A 21,259-nucleotide genomic window follows, 5' to 3' on the forward strand; every position below is an offset into this window, starting at 1 on the left:
TATGCTTGTCGCTTCTCAAATGTACATTCTATTTCTATCCGTGGTTGCCATGGGATTCATACCTTTCACAATCAATTTGGCTTATTGGCAGAAAAACTTGCGTCCCCAATGTTATTGGGCATTCGTTTATTGGCCTGGCTATGCTTCACTGAACAGAATTGAAAGTGTGTTTTGCTATTGTTACCTGCTCAGAAAAACTACTTCTGAGGTTTATATTTAGCCCCTTTTGGCAAAACCTTGTTCTGAATACAACACTGAGCAGATTGACTCTACAGCAGAATGTTTTTCCATTGGCATGGTACTGTAGAGTTAACCAAACAATGTTATTCAAACTTCTCAGAATTTATTTTGCTTTAGTTGCATTACAATGGGTGTAAATTCAAATGCTGGCTCAATTATTACCTCAGATACATTATCCTGGGATGCTAGCTATAAAGCTGTTTATTATGACAGCATGACACAGGACAGAATATGCACCTATTTAATCCAAATTGGGAATGTAAACTTGCTCCCTCGTATCTTTCAAATTGAATTTCTCACAATGTTCCGGTCCTGAGCCCTCGCTCGGAAAATGCTGTTCTGCTAGTGATCCCAAGAGCCAAGAAGAGAACGTTCTCCATTCGGGCCCCGGTGTTGTGGAATGATCTGCCCCCTGAGATTTGACCTGCAACGTCAGTAGAACTGTTTAAATCTAGCTTATGACAATATCTGTTTATTATTTGTTATTGCAACATCCTTTGCAGCCTGGTCATCCTGGAAGGGGGATTACCTCATATGTAATCCCTTCTCAAGGTTTCTTTATTTTCCTCATGTTGAGGTTTTTGAGTTTTTCCTTGCCCTCATGTAGGTTTTAGATCAGGGGATGGTGTAATAATAGTCTGTGGTTTGCAATAATCTGTGGTCTGTTGCAGCCCTTTGAGACTCCATGTGATTAAGGGCTATATAAACATGACTTGACTATTATAAACTTACTTTGGGGATTTGCTGTATTTACAAGGGTCACTGTATACGATTTGACCACTAGATGTCGCTGTATTGTGTAGTGCAACCCAAAACAAATGCTAAGAACAAGGAAGAATACGAACCATTTTTTTAGGTAGAAGCAAGATCTTGGATAAATATGTCAGCTCCCTCTCGCGAGTCTTTTTTTTTTTAAATAAATACAAATATTTCAACCTAAAAGTATCTAAAAAAAACATGATCGTTCATTCATTTTTGCTCAGTATTCAAATCAATACACTGTAGTTTTATTTTTAAATGAATTAAGTTCTTTTTATCACTTGGAGGAGCTTAATAATACATAATATCCCTTTAACAATTGAATCTATCTGGGGGTTTTTTTCACCCTAAATGAATACAATCCCGATTTGTGGAAAAACAACAACAGGAGACTTGTCAATGGCTTAACACTACAGGACTTTACTTGAATTGGATCCAAGTTCATTGTCTATACACAAGGTCATATGTACAAAGTGTGAAGTGAAATGAGGGCAAAGAACAAAGGTGTGAGGAAAAAAAAACACTAAAATCCAACAAGTGAGGTATTACAGAGCTATAAAGCATTTACAGGTCAGGTCTGTATTTGTCAATATGAAATCATTGAAGAGTTAGTGTCCATTGTATTATTAAAAAACATCTTTATGTATATTTATGTATATATTTATACTTATATCACAACATGAGGTAGGAGAGCAGTGTCTCAAGTCATGCAAAGAACAAGTCTCATTACACAGTTATTAGCAATGGTCATATTCATACATGGACACTGCAAGTTATGTTTCAGCACTGTGTGGCAACATGGGAAATGCAACTAAAGAAAATGATCAATCAAAACACAATGTACCAGTTTGTCACCCAGCAGTGCTAGGATGGAGGACAAAAGCATGCCACCAAAAAGGAAAGGACAAAAGTTCCCGAACTGGCCGATTGTCATTTTTTTTCGTGAATTTACCAGTAGTCCTTCAATCTTTATTATTTAGCATTTCTATGTACAGTATATGGTGACATTGTGTAAAACCCTAATGGTGTATATGTATCATAGACAAATTTGCAATAGTGTTAAGCAGAAAAACAAAACTGTACAAAAGTCTGTTATAACACTGCAAAATTTCATCCACTTATTTCACTTCAAACAGCACACTTTTTGTGTAGAAAATGTAATAGAGTTCTTCTGAATTGGGAACCTTCCGCCACCCGAAAAAACAAAGAACGCACTAATACTGAATTTGAATACAAATTCAAATTCAATGGAATACAAATGCATATCTTTATCTTGCTCACACAGTCACACTGATATGAAGTCCTCTTTCTCAACCCAAAAACTTGCACAAGTCCATGCACACGAGCCGCGGGTGCTCATTATCATTCTGTGCTTGGGAGAGTTTTTTTTTTTACATGTGTGTCTAGCCATGTGGCACAAACAGAAGGGGTAGCGAAACATGCAAAAAATGTTGCAGATCACCATTGATGAATTTACAGGTTGAAGTTGGTAGAACATCTTATCCGGCTTGGCGTTATTTGTAGAATCAGCCAAGATATAATGTACTATGAAAAAGGCCACATATGTCAACATTTTCTTTTCCAGAAATCGTGTATGGCCTTTGGTGGATTTTAGAGAAAAAGTTTTCCACCCCTATTTTTTCCACCAAGCACAAAAACACACACAGGCAAAGTATGACCTTTCCCCCCCATCCATTTGACATATTTGCATATTTTTTTGCAAAGATCTCAAACAAAAGCCTTTTCATTCATACAACCTTCAAAAGATTATCCACAGAATATGAGTTTGTATATATTAATGGCTAGTGTATATACAAAACGAATAGAAATCTTTACTATAATATGTTAAATAGTTACTTTAAAGGTTTTCTTCACCCTCGTGAAGACTTGACTTGCGACGGGTCCTCATAATCTACCTTCAAGATGTTACACAGTGGAATGTCTTCTCAATTTGCATATGGAGCAGATGCGTAAACAGTTCCAAAAAGTCTCCATTTTCTTTAGAAATCATTCCTGACACACAAGTGTGGTAATACAGATCTCTTTAGAGGCAATAAAATCACATTATGCCTAGTAAGGTGAAAATAAGGGATGCTGTGTGTCCCTTATGGTGTTAGGGTGGCGCCACTCCCCAGTTTCTTTGCTCACACACATTCAAGCCAAGTCATGGGGCAGAGCCATAAGAATAGGCGGTGTCCCGCTTGAGTTATTATCAAAAGCTGCCTTCAGTTTCCTTGCAGAATATGACAACAAAAAACTATTTCCTCTCTTGGGAGGTGGTCAGGTGGGTTAAGTACCCTGAAAAAGGTAGCACAGTGTTGCTCCTAGGCGGGGGTTTAAGGACACCACAGTGTTGCCAAGGGAGGACGGCTTACTAAAGCGAGGCGGGTCAAATAGTTCTCATTTTCCGTGACCTTATATTTTTGCTCTTTCATCATCGGTGCCCAGGTATAGGCAATAAACCAGCGTCAACAGTGGTGGCTTTAAGTTTAAATTGTCACATGCCCAAAAAAAAAGAAAAAGAGTCTTGAAATATTGTTTGACGAGAGCAGCAGAGGACTATCAGTTCTTAGTTAGGCAGCGAGTAAGGAGCGGGACGGCTTTATTCTTTGATTTTAGTCTTGTTATCGGCTAATGGATTTAGGTGCAGGTCTTATGGGAGCTATGCAATCTAGCCAAACAGCTACGTTATCTAAGTCAATATGAAGGCGGACAAGATCCGAAAAGCCATTAAGAATCTAGAGCCAAAAAATGAGCAAAACAAGATGAAAGACGTGGAGGCCAGGCCCAAAACGGACAACAAACACAAACGTTGAGGAAAGGCCAAAAAGCCATATTCTGATGCCATGTTGGAGCAGTGGCCTCCACGTCTGCATTCACAAAAAAAAGTCTCCCGAAACCAGCTACTGAGGCTAAATACACCAAAAGCCAGGGACAGCTTTATTGTTTATTTTTAGTCTTGTTAACGTCTTTATTTTCTTCAAAAATGGATGTAGATGCATTGTCTTATGTGGAGCTACGCAATCTAGCCAAATAGTTAGGTATCAAGACAATTTGTAGGCGAACACGATCCGAAAAGCCATCAAGAATGTCAAGCAAGTAAATGAGCAAAACAAGATGGAAGATGTGGAGGCCTAGCCCAAAAGTGACATCAGACGTCGAAGAAAGGCCAAAAAGCCACATTCTGATGCCATTTTGGAGCAGCTGTGGGGGCATATGAGGCGTCCACTTATGCATTGACCAAAAACAGTCTCCCAAAACCAGCTAGAAAGGCCACATTGACCAAAACTCATTTTCTTGCTGGAAGTCCTTGAAAAAGCTTGAATTTCAATGTTGGGTTTTTAAGGATCGAAAAGTGCTTGAGTTTTGGGTGAAGTGCTTGTAAATGTTTGACATTGTTGCCGTAACTCTCAAAAAGTCTCCTCAAAAATGACACGAAGACTGCCCTCTGGTGGCTTGGCTTTGACAATGCATTTCGTCTCCCCCTGTGATTAACAGCAGTTGGCATTAGTTTGTACAGCATTATCCTATGTGAAGCGTTATCGCAACACCTAAACAGGGCCCTATGACATGTTTATTAGTGCAAGGATTGTGCATCAATTATTTTCATTTAATATGGGCAAGGTCAAAAACTAAGGTAGCGTTTCCTAGTGGTCAATTTTAATGGAAAGAACTTCCTGTAACTGCAAATGGTGGATGTAATAGTAGTCTGTAGCATCTACAGCCCTTAGAGACTTCTTGTGATTAAGGGATTTACAAATAAACATGACTTGACTTGATGTTAAATTACAAACGTCCTAAAAAGAAAGCAGTAGAAGGCCCCCGGTTACTTTCGGGCCTCCGAAAACGAGGAGGAGGAAGATGGGGAGGAGGGCGAATGAGCGTTGTTGGGTCCCGTAGATGGGGTGAGGGGTGGCGAGGGACTGCCCCTGGCGGGCACAACCGGCGCCGAATGGGCCATCTGCTGCTTGAGCTGGCCGATGGTGCGCTCCAGGTTCTCGCGCGCTTCACGTTCCCGCCTCAACTCTTTCTGCAACTCCTGCCTGTCGGCCTCGGCACGTTCCAACCTCTGGCGGAGCTCCGACAACTGCAGACAAACAGACACATCAGCTACAAAATCTTACAGAGAGCTAATCACATGGTATGGAGACACAGATGGAAAAATAAGCAAACTATTGTTAGCGAGTCCAGTCTGAAATCCAAACCATGAGGCCTCAGTGTTTCCTATACCACAGGAAGATTCTGGCAGCCCCCCAGAGTTTAATTATTCTCGCTAAAGTCTCATAAACCTGTATTATTAAAAAAAATACAATAATATGCTTAATATATACAAAAGCGAAGTTAATCAAAATTACCTGTAGATGTCTCATTACAGTAATCCCTAGCTGCAGCGCAGTTACTTTTTGCGGATTTTCATCGTGAAATGCACAAAGTGTATTGTGTTCTGCAGCAGACAACACAAAGCAAATTTTATCACGAGGGCAAGTCACTGAGGTGTGTGTGTGTGTATGTTGGGTGGGCGTGACTGTGTGCACGACTGTGATAGGCTGGTGAATCCCCTCAGTCAAAGAGCAGGACAGGCACACAAGTTAATGGGTCCACCCAAAACAGACTGCGGAGAATGGCTACAGCTCGTATGATACTAGCTCATAACATTGAAAAGAAATTCATCAAGTAAATTAGACTCTGAAGAAAGTCCGAAAAGCGCAAAGAAATGCTGATACCAATGGGGTGCTCCATGGATTGCCGCAGGCCTGGCCTACTGCTAGGCTACGTAACGACTCTCACATGCTACCCCTGCCGAGCCTGTGTCTCCCTAACGCCAGATCTGTTACCCATGAAACATATGAATTGGATCTACAACTCGTGAGAAAGTGCTGTATTCGAGACTCTTGTATTTCATCATCACGGAGGCCGAGGCTCTCCGATGCTACGGAGCAGCTAGCTGGCCACTCTCTACATAGCTTTATTACACTGAAAGAAGCCCTCCAATTTCTTTGTACTTTTGTATGACTATATATAGATAGATGATAGATAGATAGATAGATGATAGATAGATGATAGATAGATATAATGTGTATATATATATATATATATATATATATATATATATATATATACTGGACTGTCTCAGAAAATTAGAATATTGTGATAAAGTTCTTTATTTTCTGTAATGCAATTAAAAAAACAAAAATGTCATACATTCTGGATTCATTACACATCAACTGAACTATTTCAAGCCTTTTATTATTTGAATATTGCTGATTTTGGCTTACAGCTGAAAAAAACTCAAAAATCCTATCTCAAAATATTAGAATACTTCCTCAGACCAAGTAAAAAAAATAATTTTATAACAGCAAAACTAAATCAAACATTTGAAAATGTCCATTGATGCACTCAGTACTTGGTTGGGAATCCTTTTGCACGGATTACTGCATCAATCCGGCGTGGCATGGAGGCAATCAGCCTGTGGCATTGCTGAGGTGTTATTGATGCCCAGGATGCTTCGATAGCGGCCTCCAGCTCATTTGCATTTGTAGGCCTGGTGTCTTTCATCTTCTTCTTAACTATACCCCACAAATTCTCAATGGGGTTCAGGTCAGGGGAATTAGCAGGCCAATCAAGGACAGTGATGCCATGGTCAGTGCACCAGTTACTGGTGGTTTTGGCACTGTGGGCAGGTGTCAGATCATGCTGGAAAATGAAATCCTCATCTCCATAGAGCTTTTCAGCAGATGGAAGCATGTAGTGCTCTAAAATCTCTTGGTACACAGTTGCATTTACTCTGGACTTGATGAAACACAGTGGACCAACACCAGCAGCTGACATGCCTCCCCAAACCATTGCTGACTGTGGGAACTTCACACTGGATTTCAAGCAACTTGGATTTTGCTCTTCTCCAGCCTTTCTCCAGACTCTGGCGCCTTGACTTCCAAATGAAATGCAAAACTTGCTTTCGTCTGAAAAGAGGACTTTGGACCACTCTGCAACTGTCCAGTGCTTCTTCTCCATAGCCCAAGTCAGACGCTTCTTCCGTTGTCTTGAGTTCAGAAGTGGCTTGACCATGGGAATATGGCTATTGTAGCCCATTTCCCGGACACGTCTGTGAACTGTGGCTTTTGATACCTGGACTCCAGCTTCAGCCCACTGTCTTTGAAGCTCCCTCAAATTCTGAAAGCGGCTCTTCTTCACAATTTTGTTAAGGCTGCGGTCATCTCTCTTGGTTGTGCAGCGTTTCCGGCCACATTTTTCCCTTCCAACAGACTTTTTGTGGATATGCTTTGAAACTGCACTCTGTGAACAGCCTGCTCTTTGAGAAATTTCTCCTGATGGAGGGTATCAATGATGGTCCTCTGGACAGCAGACAGATCAGCAGTCTTCCCCATACTTGTGATTTAGTTTACTGAACCAAGCTGAGTGTTTTTAAGGCTCAGGAAACCCTCGCAAGGTGTCTCGAGTTAATTAGATGATTCAGGTGATTAGTTGAATAGCCTACTTGTATACTTTTTCATGATATTCTAATATTTTGAGATAGGATTGAGTTTTCTTAAGCTGTAAGCCAAATTCAGCAATATTCAAATAATAAAAGGCTTGAAATAGTTCAGTTGATGTGTAATGAATCCAGAATGTATGAGATTTTTGTTTTTTTAATTGCATTACAGAAAATAAAGAACTTTATCACAATATTCTAATTTTCTGAGACAGTCCAGTATATAGAATGTCAAAGGGGACTAGAATTCTTGTTAAAAGAGGCTTATTTTGTGTGAGTGTGTATTTTGAATGTAACGTTTTTATCAATTTAGATATTCCAAAATAGTTGTTGTCTGGTGCAATTTTCATTCAAATGAATGGCCAACAAAAATAGTGATTGGTATTATTTGCTTTCCTCCCTGAAACTATAAACCAAGTATGCAATATAGCAAAGTTAAAACACAAGTATTTTAGAGAAAAAAAAATCCGATGCACCTTAAAATCCGGTGCACTTTATAATCCGGTGTGCTTTAAAATCTGGTGCGCTTAATAATTTCCAATAAGATTGGAAATGCAGATAATATTTATAGGTGTGCGTTACTACACAAGATTTTACAGTATACTTTTGTTTTCGAGCAATGATTCATCAATTGATAATCATCGGGTGTGCATGCGCGCGAGGGAGCAACAGTAAGAGCGAGAGAGACATGTCGGAGCGGGATACAAACGCTTGGCGAGATGCAGGAGAAGAGAGCAGGTGTCTGGTCACATTACAGTATGGCAGACGCTATGATGTGAATTGGCCAATTGGCATCTGAGATCTCAAGTCAAAAGGTTGCTGGTGCCTCCAACCTTCACTCCTTCAGCTTGCAGAAGAGGAAGGAGTGAGGGTTGGAGCGGGCAAGCTGAAATCAGCCACAGTGTTTCCCAAGAAGGCACTCTTTTTTTTTTCAATTATCTTTTTAATTTTCAAAATTGAACGTCCAATCAGCTTGAATCATGGCTGCCTGATACGTTCGTCATGGTGCAGGAAGCATCCGTTGCTATTTGTTTTTTTCAATCAGTGTTTCTGGCACTGTGTGTAAAAACAGTGTGGTAATGAGATGAGCTCTATTGCCTTTTCATGCGCCATTGTACTACTGGTGGCCTAGTGGTATAATGAGGGCACTTTGACTGCCATGATTTGGATTTGATTCCTGTCGTAAACGATGTTTTGCGGTTTGATTCAGTGATAATAATAGACTGATAAGTCATTGCACTATTAAATGCATTAAGTGTATAACGGTCCAGCTGTTATACCCGACTAAACACTGTAGCTCTTATTGTAGTCTCAGTTTCATGCGTCTTATAGCAGTGTGCCTACGTATAAAAATATATGACAAAAGAGGTGCGCCTTATAATCCGGTGTATTTTAAAGTGCGGGAAAAACTTTATTTAACTTTTTAAAAATATTTGTTTTCTGACACAAAGAGTAATGTGTTTAGTACAGGTCTTTGTAAACCAAATAAGAAGCGCTATGAAAGCACACAAGACTTCTGGTATAGAAACACCACTAATTATGCTCACTCAATAAATCAAACCTAGATCTTTTTCTAGTTGTCACATGCACTTTGGCGTCATACCTGAGCAGCATAATGCGCCTCCTGCTGTCGCCGGACTGCGGGTTCGCAAGCGCAGGCCTGCTGCCGTAGCTGCTCCAGACGCGTCTCCAGCTCCAGCTGCTCCTGGCGGGCCTGGCCGAGCTGGCGCTCCTGTTCGCTGTGGACCGCCTCCAGTTCAGTGCGTAGCTCCCTTTGCTCGGCGCTCAGCTCGCGTAGCCGCACCGCTTCGCCGCCACGCAAAGCCTCCAGCTCCTGTGCAAAAATAGACAGGACAATTTGTCAGCCAAGTCTACCATGAGTGCATACGTCCGAGGAAAGCCCATAAAAGTTAGGAGGAAAAAGACCCGAGCAAATGGGACTTGTTCAATCAGGAAACAGCATAAATCGTAAAAATAGCAGAAGACAGAAAATTCCACCTACCGTATATTCTGAATTACAAGGCACACCAGATGAGTCAGATATTATTATTATCATTATTATTATTATATCACCTGTGCATCAAAATTTGGCGGTTTAATACTTATACGTACATAAGCGTTAATTGTTGAAATACTTTGTTTTCTCCATTCTCTAACATTTGTTGGTGAAGAAGTGGGGAGACCTTTTAACCTATCAAACGCACCATGCAAATCAGTGTTTCGGGCACCAAGAGTAAAAAAAAAAAAGGATGTGTTAATGAGATGAGGTCTAATGCCTTTTACTATGGTATCTGTACCACCAGTGGTTTTGTAGTAAAGTGTCGACGCTCTCACCGCCACTACTCTGGTTCAATTCCCGTTGCATACGATGTTCGGCGAATCTATTGTCTGAGATTCTGGTCAGCATAATTTTTCGAATGATCAATCCTGTTACAATTGTTGCTCATTATTATTGCTAACACATACCTATAAATTGCATGTAATTCCAAACGTATCCACCAAATTCAAGATTCAAAGTGTTTATTGTCATATGCACAGTAAAGAACCATGCTTCCCTGCACAATAAAATTCTTACTGTCCACACAGCTGCCAGCATAATAAAACTAAGAAACTATATACAAGTATAAAAAAAAATAATATTACGAATGCTAAAAAGATAAAAATACAAGATTAACTCTGCTGTATATAAGGCATACCAGATTATAAGGCGTACTTTACATTTTCTGGCCAAAATACCGTAGTTACAATGAAATTAGCGTAAGACTCAAGGTTTGATCGAGAAAAGCTATTGAAATGTGATACACCGGTTGTTCTACAAGAATATTTTTAAGCTCTTGGAACGTATTACTGTGAACCCATACTAGCAGTGGCTCAGGAGGTAGAGCACTCGTCTTGGGATCAAGCGATCACAGTTCGAATCCCGGCTCCTCCGTGTTACATGTCAAAGTGTCCTCGGGTAAGACACTGAACCCCTAATGCCCCCAATAAGCAGGTTAGCGCCTTACATGGCTGCACGGCCGCTATTGGGAAATGTAAAGCACACTGGAAAGTGCTTTGGGAAGTCTTGACTTGAAAAGCGCTGTATAAATGCAGATCATTTCATTTCATTTTTACTATAAAACGATGAACTTTTGGTTTTGATACTTCAAATATTTGCACCGTGCATTGTGTTCTGAATTCTGACTGGATTGGCTAAGCAGTGTCCCTGCTTCTTCTCTTCCCGTGCAATAATAACGTTATGGTTTGATATGTACACGTACGCAAAACAATGCCAAATTTAGGTAACAAATGAGCAAATTCTCTTGGAATTTCAAGTTTCACTAAAACCCAGGAAGTCGACTGAATATTGTGCAATGTCAAAGCAGTGACTTGTATCATACAGTAATTGTAAACTATCACACTGTATTAGACGCTCATATGCTAATTCTTAATGTCTCTGTTAAGTTGACTCCCTCAAAAAACAAGTCGTTCTAATAACTCTCGCGAGAAAAGAAAAGTGTATACTACCGCAGATGTGAGTTTTCTCCCTTCCCTAACAAAGTTAGAAGTCAGAATGTTCAGTTATATCCGTTCAGTTTAAATAAATAGTCGACTCTGGATGACAGATCTACTTTTATGGCAAGTGACCTGGCGTCTCAATCATTTTCAACAAATAGGTATACAACAGCCAGGCAACAAAGCATCTGCCATAAACATGGGGGCAAATATGAAAACTACAGCTAAATTCTGTTTTGCTAACAAGCATTTAGCTACAAACGGGAACACAAGGTATTAATCAGTTTTACAATATAGATATTCTTAATCCCCCAATAACTCAAAATGTTGCTCTGAGGGTGAACTCAAAAGCGTCACTATGTAATACAATGAATTTTGAATAGCTACTGACACATGTTTGGAATAAAATAAAACTCTCTTCTTATATCACATTTTCAGACATATGATGGGAGATTCCAATCCAAAACATAGGATTGCTAAAGTACCTTCTAGATAGAGTGAAAGTGTTAATCTGCTGATTATAGGATGTGCGAGTCATAAATGATCACATAAAAAGTCTATTTGAAAGACAATATTACTGTCAAATCATTACACAAGGGAGCTTTAAAGACTCTACTCATGTTTATGTCTTTAACATGTGCCTACAAGCACAGTGTTATGGTGCCTTGGGTGGTGCATCACCGGAGTGGCTCTAACTACCAAAGATAAAATTCCACTTATATTCTTAACATACTTGGCATATAAAAATCTTTCGGGTTGGAATTGAAGAGTCCTGTTCCTGTAGTCATTCAAGTTTCATTCCTCACCATTTCCAGTTGCAGTTGCTTGTGCAAGGTGGAATTCAGCTTCTCTTGCTGTCTGCCATACATCTGCATGATCTCCACCACAATCCTGTTCTTGTCGTCCTCCAGTCCGCCCGACGTCATGTTGACGGCACATCCCACATCCTCTCCCGCAGTCTCCGTTCCGGGCGGCGGCGAGGCATGATGGAGAGGGGAAGGAGGAGGAGGGCTGCAGGTGCGGGTGGCTATCTTGCCGCTAGGACTGTTCATCTCCATGGAAACTGCATGGGTTTGGCATTCCCGCTCAACAGCGAATTGGGATTTTGCTGCCTCAGCCAATGGAGGAGACGCATGGAGATCTAAGGAAGAGAAGTGGGATAAAAAAGGAAGTCAGAGAGAGGGAAAAATCGGCAAGTGCATGCTGCAAAAATAGTTCAGATTTCCATCGCGGCAAGAATCTGAATTGGGGACAGGGAGTGCGGCTTCTGGCAACTGTTACAGTAAAAGAGGTGGGAAGCACCTTTTTTCATAGACCATGGGATTGAATCACAAAATAAAGCATTTCAGACCAGTTCCTGTATGAATGGTGTTTATATGAAAATATAAATTCCTGTATGGAATTCAATTTCTATCAAAAAAAGTATTCTAGACAACATCATAACATAGGCAAATAAAGGACTGACCCTGCTTGGAACAATATCCTAAGGTTTTAGTACATCTACCAGGTAATTTATTTGTAAAGTGTTTGGATGACATAAATATTTGGTGCATATGCTACAGCAGTGCGACATTTTTTAGGATTGAACGAAATTAGGGAAGGTAAATAGTGCACGGTAACAACATGTGTATGAATGTCACTAAAATCACTTATAAGGTTTGGGATTTCAAAGTCTTTATTTTGAATTCATGACACAATATTTATTGTCTTTTAGGAGAGCATTTAAGTGTCACAGATGTGCCCGCTCAGTCACGTTTCAGTCTCACAAATACGTCTTTTGGTAATTTCTGAGTTTGGTAGCACTTTTATGTTTATGTCAACGAGGAGAGCGGTTGGACATGCAACCTCATACCACGTTTATGCACACGGGTTGCTTTTGGCAATTAAAAGACAAATTTTTGATCATCCAGCTGAGTCATCTCTAAACACAATACAGACAATACACAGATACAAAATAAGGAGGAGGAGGAGGAGAAAGAATGTGACAGCACACAAATTCATCCCCCCAAACCAGTCTTGCTTAGCATGTTTGACGAGTAGTGGGAAAAAAATAAATAAATGCCAAAACATCATTAAATTGTGTAGGTCTTACAAAAATGATTATACGCAGAGAAAAAACTCATCCTGATAAAAACAGCATGTGCGTAGCATTTAAATATCAAGAGACAATTTTAACCTGTTTATGGCATAAAGGGAAATTTGGTAGCATGAACTCCAAAGTTTGCATTATCTGCAATGAAGCCTGTTTGACATTAGATCATGAAATTCATTAAGCAGGCCTATCCTGACGAAACTCACAAAAATGATCAAGATATCCAAAGACAACCATTTTCAAAATGTACCAATTTTAGCCTCAGTGGTACAGGCCTAGTGAAGAAAGTGACAGCAGACTGCATACGAGGCGGAGATGGAAAAAGGAAGGAAGTAAGGAAGAAGAAATGCTAGCAGAGAGAGAGGCTGGCACAGGGATGACATTCCTGCAATTGCTGTTAACAGGGCGCCATGAATTTATGCATAAAACACACAGCACATGAGCAGAAAAGGAGGTTACAGCCACCGCTCAACTCATCACTAGTAGTAAGGTACCAAACCCCGCCACCACCATCCCCCAAACCCCTCCATCCTCCATGCTCAGTCTTTAAGTGAAGGTCAACACATGTTAATGTACATTACTGCAGGCATGTGTGTGCGCACTTTAACGTTTACAGTGCACACAAGTCCCTTCCAAGCTTTTTTCTTATGTCATAAGAATGTTAATAGCGTGCGCTAGCTCCTATCGTTATGTTTTATTAAGTTATAAACACAAAAAAACTATAGCTGCAGACTCCATTTATATGTTCATCCCCAAATTACATCTGTCCCTAGAATTATCAGTTGAATGAATGCTTTATTCAATAGACAGATTTGAAACGTTATGAGCATATGAGTATTAAAACAGCAGGAAGAGGAAGCAAAAAAGATCAGCAAACAAATACTGAGTAACTCTTGACCTTTGACCTGTTAAGAAAAAACATTTCAGGACACTTGTGACTCTTTTGAAGATCAACGCTTCGGTAAATGGATCCCTTAAAAAAAAAAAAAATCATCCTGTGCTTTTTTGCCATATAAACACATATTTTTGCTGTTTGCGTACCTCTGTGACAATATGGAAATTATCTTTTTATACTTGTGGTGTAGAACAAAAATACATACAGTAAAAGTTAACTTAATGTATCCCTGAGTTGGAGAAATTTCCGGTCCCTCGGATGTGTCGCAACTAACGTGAATGTATCTGAATTAATTCATAAACTCCGAACTTATATTTTTTTAATATGCCGAGCAACATAAAAAAGAGACTGTTATAAGTAATGCAGAACTAAGTGACGTATGAGCTGTATTTGCCATTTCGCTAGTTACCATTAATCAACAAGAAACCTGTCAGCTTCGTAAGAAAGTATGTGAGTTCAGGTAAGCGATGTACATAATTTTGCCTAAAAAAATTGTAAATGACGTACTGGTAAAGGCGACTAGAGTTTTAATCAACGGGACATAGTGCGAGGACATCCACAACTTTATCTAAACTCATCTATTACTCGAACTGCACTTTTTATCATTTGTGATTGTAAACTTTTGTGATTGTTTGTTTGCACCTGGATTTAAAAAATAACACCAGGATGTCTTTACAGAATTTCTAAAATGCCTCAGCATCAGTCTAAGACTAAGACTTGCAACATCTTAACATCTAAAGCGAAATATTCCCATAAACACGGAATAAAAAGACACAAAACACTTAAATAGCTTCAGACATTGAAGTAATCATGTGGACCAAAATGAATGCAATTTTGTGACTTTGCAAATTTAATAACATGAAGTGCAAACTAATTTTCATTAGGTGTTTAAATCTAAGTGGGAGGGAAAGAAATATTGCCCAAAATGCTTCAATAACTGTTTCGTAATCGTACCCTCGGAATCGTAGCGGAATCGCGAGGTACCCAAAGATGCCCACCAATATTACTGAGGGATCATGCTTAATAAGAATTATTTCAAACAAATGCAGAGCATTCATCCAGCAATTCATACCGCATAAACTAAACCAACAATATACGTCTTTACCTGAGCCAATGTGAATTGGAAGGATTGATTTGGAAGGAAACAATAGCCAAGCCTATTTATCACAAAGTCCTACTGACCCATGGGAGGCTCGTCATGGTGCAGTCCTCCTCGGCTGTAATGGTGCTTGAGCAGTGCACCCAGCATTTCGGGGCTCATCTCTGCCTCTCTGGGCAAGGACACATTAGGAGCCACCATCTTATCGTACGTGTACAGGTAGTAGCTAGATAAAACAAGAAGGGGAAAAAACAAGAGATTAAATACTGATATTCATCCGGAGACCACTTGAATGAATTCTGTTTGTTCATAATTGACTGAAAGCAACTTTTTGTGACCCTACTCATCATCGTGAGAAAACATTGTCACATTTAATGGTCTCATAAAACCTCCTAAGTTTTAGAAGTTATGGACTTCGCGAGGATGATATGCAACATATCCACCAGTCATAATTCACAGTGCACGAGCCATAAAAAGCGTGCGGGCGCTGAATATTGGGTTAGGTCTTATCTTATGTTTACACCGGCTCCGCCTAAACAGACCTTGGGCTTATCACAAATGTCCAGGTGGCACTATCTAGATTTTTCCTTGTGGAGATGCACCACCTGACAAACACCACAACAATATCCCTCCCACCTTTCTCACTTCCCTCCAGACAAGAGCTGCGGCTGGCACAGCAAACTAGGTTAAGCAGAAAATTACTACACTGGTAACCCAACCCTGATTGAATAATGCACAGCCAGCTCATGGTTGACAAGTGTGCCGCTAATGGACATTGAACGTAATGCTAAGCGCTGTGGATGCATTGCCAGACATTCATTATGGCTGACTGACCCAAACGTGGCAGATACAAATTGGTAAAAGCTGGGGTGGGAGGTGCAGTATTTTCATTGACAGTCGCGCGGCTCTGCGGGGTGAGAAGTAAGAGCGCTAATCCTGCCGAGATCAGCTAGTCTACGCAGGTCACACGCGGGCCAGGACGAATTGAGCTCGCCCATTTCCACTTTTATTCTGGGAGGCATTGCACTGCAATGCATATTGGGTCAAGGGAGATGACGCCAGTTTGATTTATATCTAGAACTACGCAGGAACTCAATGGCTCGCAACCTTTACTGTACCTTTCCTCCACACAAACTAAATGTAAAAATCTGGTATTTTGTGGGGCTCTAGAAGCTCTAATTTGTCGGGCTTGGGCTGGTTCGACTTTTATACCCACGGGGCGGGTCAGGCCAAAATTTTGAGGCCCGATCTCACCTCTAATCTGAATCATGGTGGAAAATAAAAACATTTTCAGGTTAAGATGGCTTGTCTCATACGGAGAAAAGACAACATTAAGGATCAGTCAGAAATGTGAATATGCTCTTGTTAAGACTACTAATAGTCCAACAAGGGGGTTTAGTTACTGCTTTAATGACCAGAATCCTCAATTATGTAAATCCATTTGAATCCGACGTTAGGCCCCTTTATGTTAAGCCACTTGACATTTTCAATGTATTTTGTGTTTACTATAGTGAAGAGGCAACAGTTGTGTCTATATAAATCGTGATAGTGCTTCAGGCGACTAACGCAACTTCAAACACACAAGAGGCCCCAATGAAGTACACTTTTCAAGCAAGGAAGAAATAAATATAGTACTTAAATAATTGTGTTAAGTGACATGAACAGAATTGTGCTCTATGTAACATACTTGCTTTGAACCTTCTAACAGGGATATTCCCAAATGCTATGTGTACTCATCACTGGTCATGCCAACTTAATTTTCTAAATTGGTCCTAAAGCCTAATATCATTGACTATACTAAAAATAGGCTATGGTGAATCATTCTGTTTACTTGACAGTGATTCAAAAGCTGTTTTCTTGTATTCTTTGTACGAGTATAGATGTTATACTGTAGCTGCGTCTGAAGCTCAACTTATATCACACATAGAGCAGTGGAATATTTTGCCAATGCCATTCATCCAGCATGCAGAATGAAAAAAGGTGATTAAATGGTCTCCAAAGTGATAGTACCTGGGGTGGACGAGGGTCGTGCGTCCTGGCTCCTCTTTGATGTCAGGGAAAAGCTGATTGTAGACCATGGTTGGTGACATCTTGTTCTGTTATAAATCAAACCAAAACAAATTGTACAGTTTTGATAAAAGGAATGATTAGATGGGAAAATGTTACATGTACAAATGAAGCAGGATGTGGGCTGCACTATCAGGACTGTAATCTAATAGAACTACTATATATTGCCAGGAGTCGTGGATGAGGAATCACCTGAAAACCATTGAGCAAGTGTGTGCACGCGTGAGTGAAAAAGAGATAATCATGATGAAGTGCTTTGACGAATGCCTCTGCAACTGGGTTATTGTGCGTGTATGCTCCTTAGCAAGTAGCACAGAGGAGCTATGTGCCATAAGAAAATGACAGGCTTGTGTGAAGGTGAGCTTGACGGTAGTCCCAGGGAGCTGACCCACATGTATGGCAGAATAGCGGGATCAAAGGGAGGTAACGGACGAGAGAGGGCAAACTGGGAGGCAGGGAGGGGGAGGTTAAGACAGGGGAAGCCCAGTGACTGACCTTCCTCGTGGGCTCGGCTTCTGCCTGCTTTCCACTCGGGGAGCAAAGGTCCACGGAGGATTTGCGCACTTGGTTGTCATCCTCATCAGCCGCCTTTGGAAGGGAGGAAGAAAAAGAAGAGAAGGCATATCAACGTTATGCCTAATGACATTGAAGGATATCTTGAAGTCAGTTATTATATTTATAGGTAACAGTAACGAAAAATAATAAGAGTAGATGGTTAATATGGATTTGTCCTTTATACATGCAAGTCTGGTGAAGTTTGCATCAAGTAAAAAGTTGTTCATTTGGGCACTCCCACTTCGCCCGACCAACAGTAACAAATGCTGGTCAAAGGTGAGAAGAGCATGAAAAGAGACTCTCACAATGTCTTGAAAATAATATTTAATCAAATGTATTGTATGTTGATGAACTGATGGAAGAGCAGAAAATTTAAAAAAAATAAATGAAAAAACGCTTTATAACAGACTTCTTTTCTATAGCTTAAGAATGACCTATATTTCATGTTGACAATTGCCTGGTCATCCTGGTAGGAGGATGACCTCATGTGCGGTCCCTTCTCAAAGTTTCTAATTTTCCTCATGCTGAGGTTTTTGAGTTTTTCCTTGTCCTTATGTAGGTTTTAGATCAGGTGATGGTGTAATAATCGTCAGTAGTTTGCAGTAATTTGTGGCCTGCGCAGCCCTTTGAGACTCCTTGTGATACAGGGCGTCACAAATAAACATGACTTGACTTTAAAAAAAATAGAGGGCAGAGGAAGAAATGACATCCAAGAGATTAAAAAAAAAATCACCAAGCGATGTAAAAATGAGCGTGGCGTATGCGAGTGAACAAGGTTGCCGAGCAACCTCCATGAATAAAAGACGAGCCAAACCGAGCGGGCTACCATTACGTGCTGCTGCGCGTGTGATTTATTGCTAGGTAAGCCACAACGCAGCTGGGAGTCTCTCTCAATGTGAGGATGCGTTATATATTGTACACTATAGATGATTGGGCTGGATCTTTATGATTCATTATGTCAGCTTCTAAGCGTGTGAGCCCCATGTGTGCTTAGTAAATGCTAGTAGGGTCGCCTATGCGCATGTACGTTTTCAGCAAATCCAGGGCATGCTCAGCAAGAGACCAGCTAAAGACTATGCTCAACTGCAGACCCTGTAATACCACAACTAAAATGATGCAAGATGTCTTTTAAATTAGGCTTGACAGACTGGCAAAGGAGAGGGAAGGGAAATACAAATCAGCATAGCTGTTTTCTATGTAGTTATGAAAGAATTGCCGTGGTAAAATAAAGCGATTGAGCATTCCGTGTGTATTTTAATATTGGGTGCGTCGTTTGAGGTGTCCTTAAAAAATTGAAAGTTAAATATTTTCTCTACAAGTCTGTGTTAATGCTGAACTGAGTTTAAAGAGCCCTTATGCTTTAATACCCACTGTGCCTATCTCCTTTTTAGATTACATTTAGCAGCGGTGGTTAGGGCGGAACACATTAGGTTCAAGGAATGGGATCTGGGGGAGTGTTGGAGGGTGACGATACACTCGGGCCCGCAGTTTTTTCTATTATTTCTATTTGCCAGTGTAGCACGAAAATAGTGAAAATAAGAAAAGGCCTGCCTCAAAAAGTCCAAATGCAAACCCTAAGAAAGCTGAAAGTTAAGAGTTCATTCGACTAAGATGAATAAGCTGACTGAGGCTGCAATGATGACACAAGCCAGGAGATGGCAAAGAGTAACAAAGTTTCAAACTCTGTATAGCTCCTTTAAGAACGTGAATGTGTTTTAGGGATAATTTTAACATCGGCTATTAGCATGGAATACAAGTCAGAACAGGGCATGGGTTGTAGACCTTTTTTTCCAGCCAGGCGCTTATTTGACAATCACATCAAGCTTCTGCGCTACAAAAACCGAAGCACATCAGCAGACACCAATTGTGATGCAGCACTACAAGACAAGACTCTCTTGTTTATTGTGCAGGTACACGTATGAGTAGTGAGTTCTCATTTTTCTCCAGTACATCCTTTCAGGTATGCATGTGCCTACAAAGATTGGTTTCAGACCTTATTTAAGGAAATAGGATAAAGAAAAAGATATGTCAACACTGCCAGTGGCAAAGCTAAAACGATCATGAATTAGTAAAGTGTGTGTTGTTAGGGAGGGTGTCGGGTATTTACAAGGAAGCACATGAACAAGCGTGTGTTTGCACATGTAGCAGCCTGGAGGCATATGCTCAGCAGAGTGTGTGTAGCCTTACTCCGTGTATACGTGCAGAGAAAGGGGGCTCGTCTGTTTATGTTGGAACCTGATTGGCTGGATTGTTCCTTCTTCCCCGCTGCAACAGCAAAAGAGGAAAGGAGGAGGGAGGGCGGGATAGAGTCTGACCCGGAGACTGACGGAAAGCGACGGTAAAGCCACTGCATTGCTGCATTGTGGAAAGTCGGGCTGTGCGTGTTTGCAAAATTAGGCAACAAAACAAGACAACAAGTACGGATGTTAACAACCAGTCGCCCAGAAGACGTTTTTCTGCTTGACCCTGACGACAGCTCACGTTGTACTGAGGAGACAATGAATTAAAATGTTTACCAGCGTGTGTGTGTGTGCATGCTCTTGTGGTCTTTAAGAGGACTTGTCACGTGACATGTAAAAGACATGGGGCTTGTCTTTTGAGGACTGAAGGTCAAAGCTTACCTGAAATTAGCTTATAAGGAGTAAAGGTTTCCAATTAAACTTTTTTTTTTTAAAAGAGGTGCAGAAAACTGCAAAGCTTCTTGTGCCGGTAGTTAGCAAAAGTCATTATTGGCAGACGAGCTTGGTGTTTGAAATTTCTAAAGTTTATAGATAGTTTTCGTGTGACGTCACGTGCATACCTGTATGTAGATAATCGGCCATAGTGGATGGGTCTAACAGATGTGGTTAGATGCTATTATGGGTCTACACAGTTATGTTATTGATGGTTCATATGAAAGTGGAAAGTGTAAGGTGTCGTCATTTTCGTCTCCCTGTTATAGTTAGCTCTCAGAGCGAGAGAAGTATGGAATGGTTGACCAGGAGGTGACAAACATGGTTATCGAGGCTTAGTAGAGTAGACCTAACATCCAAATCGTATCTGTATGTGAAGAGTCTGTTCTGAACACTTAGTAAACAGTAGGTGATCCGGAACAGTCATTTTAGAATGAATGATAGGGAAATTTTGTCGTATTGCTTGTTGACTGTCTTTTGGGGTAAACAGGTAATTTAACATAACTTGTCAAGCCTGAAATGTATTTTTTATGCAAAGCGCCAGCTATAAGTTTAACAGCACTTGATCTCTTAGGATACCTGCAAACCGTCCATACTTCTCTTTGATTCTTGCTACATAAACCAAAAAAGAAATTCTTATTAACATATAGTAGTCATGCAGCCTCGAACTCCCGTTTAATTAGTATTCAAATTTTTGCTGCACTTTTACTCAACAGGCAAACCATCTGCCTTGTACTTAAATTAATATATTTTAGAAATTGAAGAGCATAACTCCACACAAAGAGAAAGAAAACATGAAATCACAAAAACTACAGAACGTGACCATTTGTGAACATTTACTGTCAAAACGCCTGGAAAGTTTGTCTAACAAAACAACAATGTAAACATACACAGG

General features: G+C 40.4%; 1 protein-coding gene across 1 annotated transcript in view; it reads right to left on the bottom strand.

Annotated features, from left to right (window-relative positions):
* Nucleotides 1-1,392: 1,392 nt before the first annotated feature.
* LOC148373568 (ski-like protein) overlaps nucleotides 1,393-21,259 on the bottom strand; it is a 51,464-nt gene continuing 31,597 nt past the window's right edge. Inside the window, exons 3-8 of the mRNA XM_088326757.1 lie at nucleotides 17,633-17,725; nucleotides 17,081-17,166; nucleotides 15,154-15,296; nucleotides 11,791-12,125; nucleotides 9,093-9,323; nucleotides 1,393-5,086 (exon numbers count right to left, since the gene is read on the bottom strand). Coding sequence (XP_088182883.1) covers nucleotides 4,826-5,086; nucleotides 9,093-9,323; nucleotides 11,791-12,125; nucleotides 15,154-15,296; nucleotides 17,081-17,166; nucleotides 17,633-17,725 — 1,149 coding nt within the window. The 3' untranslated portion in view covers nucleotides 1,393-4,825. The remainder of the gene's footprint in view (nucleotides 5,087-9,092; nucleotides 9,324-11,790; nucleotides 12,126-15,153; nucleotides 15,297-17,080; nucleotides 17,167-17,632; nucleotides 17,726-21,259) is intronic.

The sequence above is a fragment of the Urocampus carinirostris genome, chromosome 1, assembly GCF_059441175.1.
Source record: "Urocampus carinirostris isolate Australia breed hairy pipefish chromosome 1, RoL_Ucar_1.0, whole genome shotgun sequence".
In the NCBI taxonomy this organism is placed as follows: domain Eukaryota; kingdom Metazoa; phylum Chordata; class Actinopteri; order Syngnathiformes; family Syngnathidae; genus Urocampus; species Urocampus carinirostris.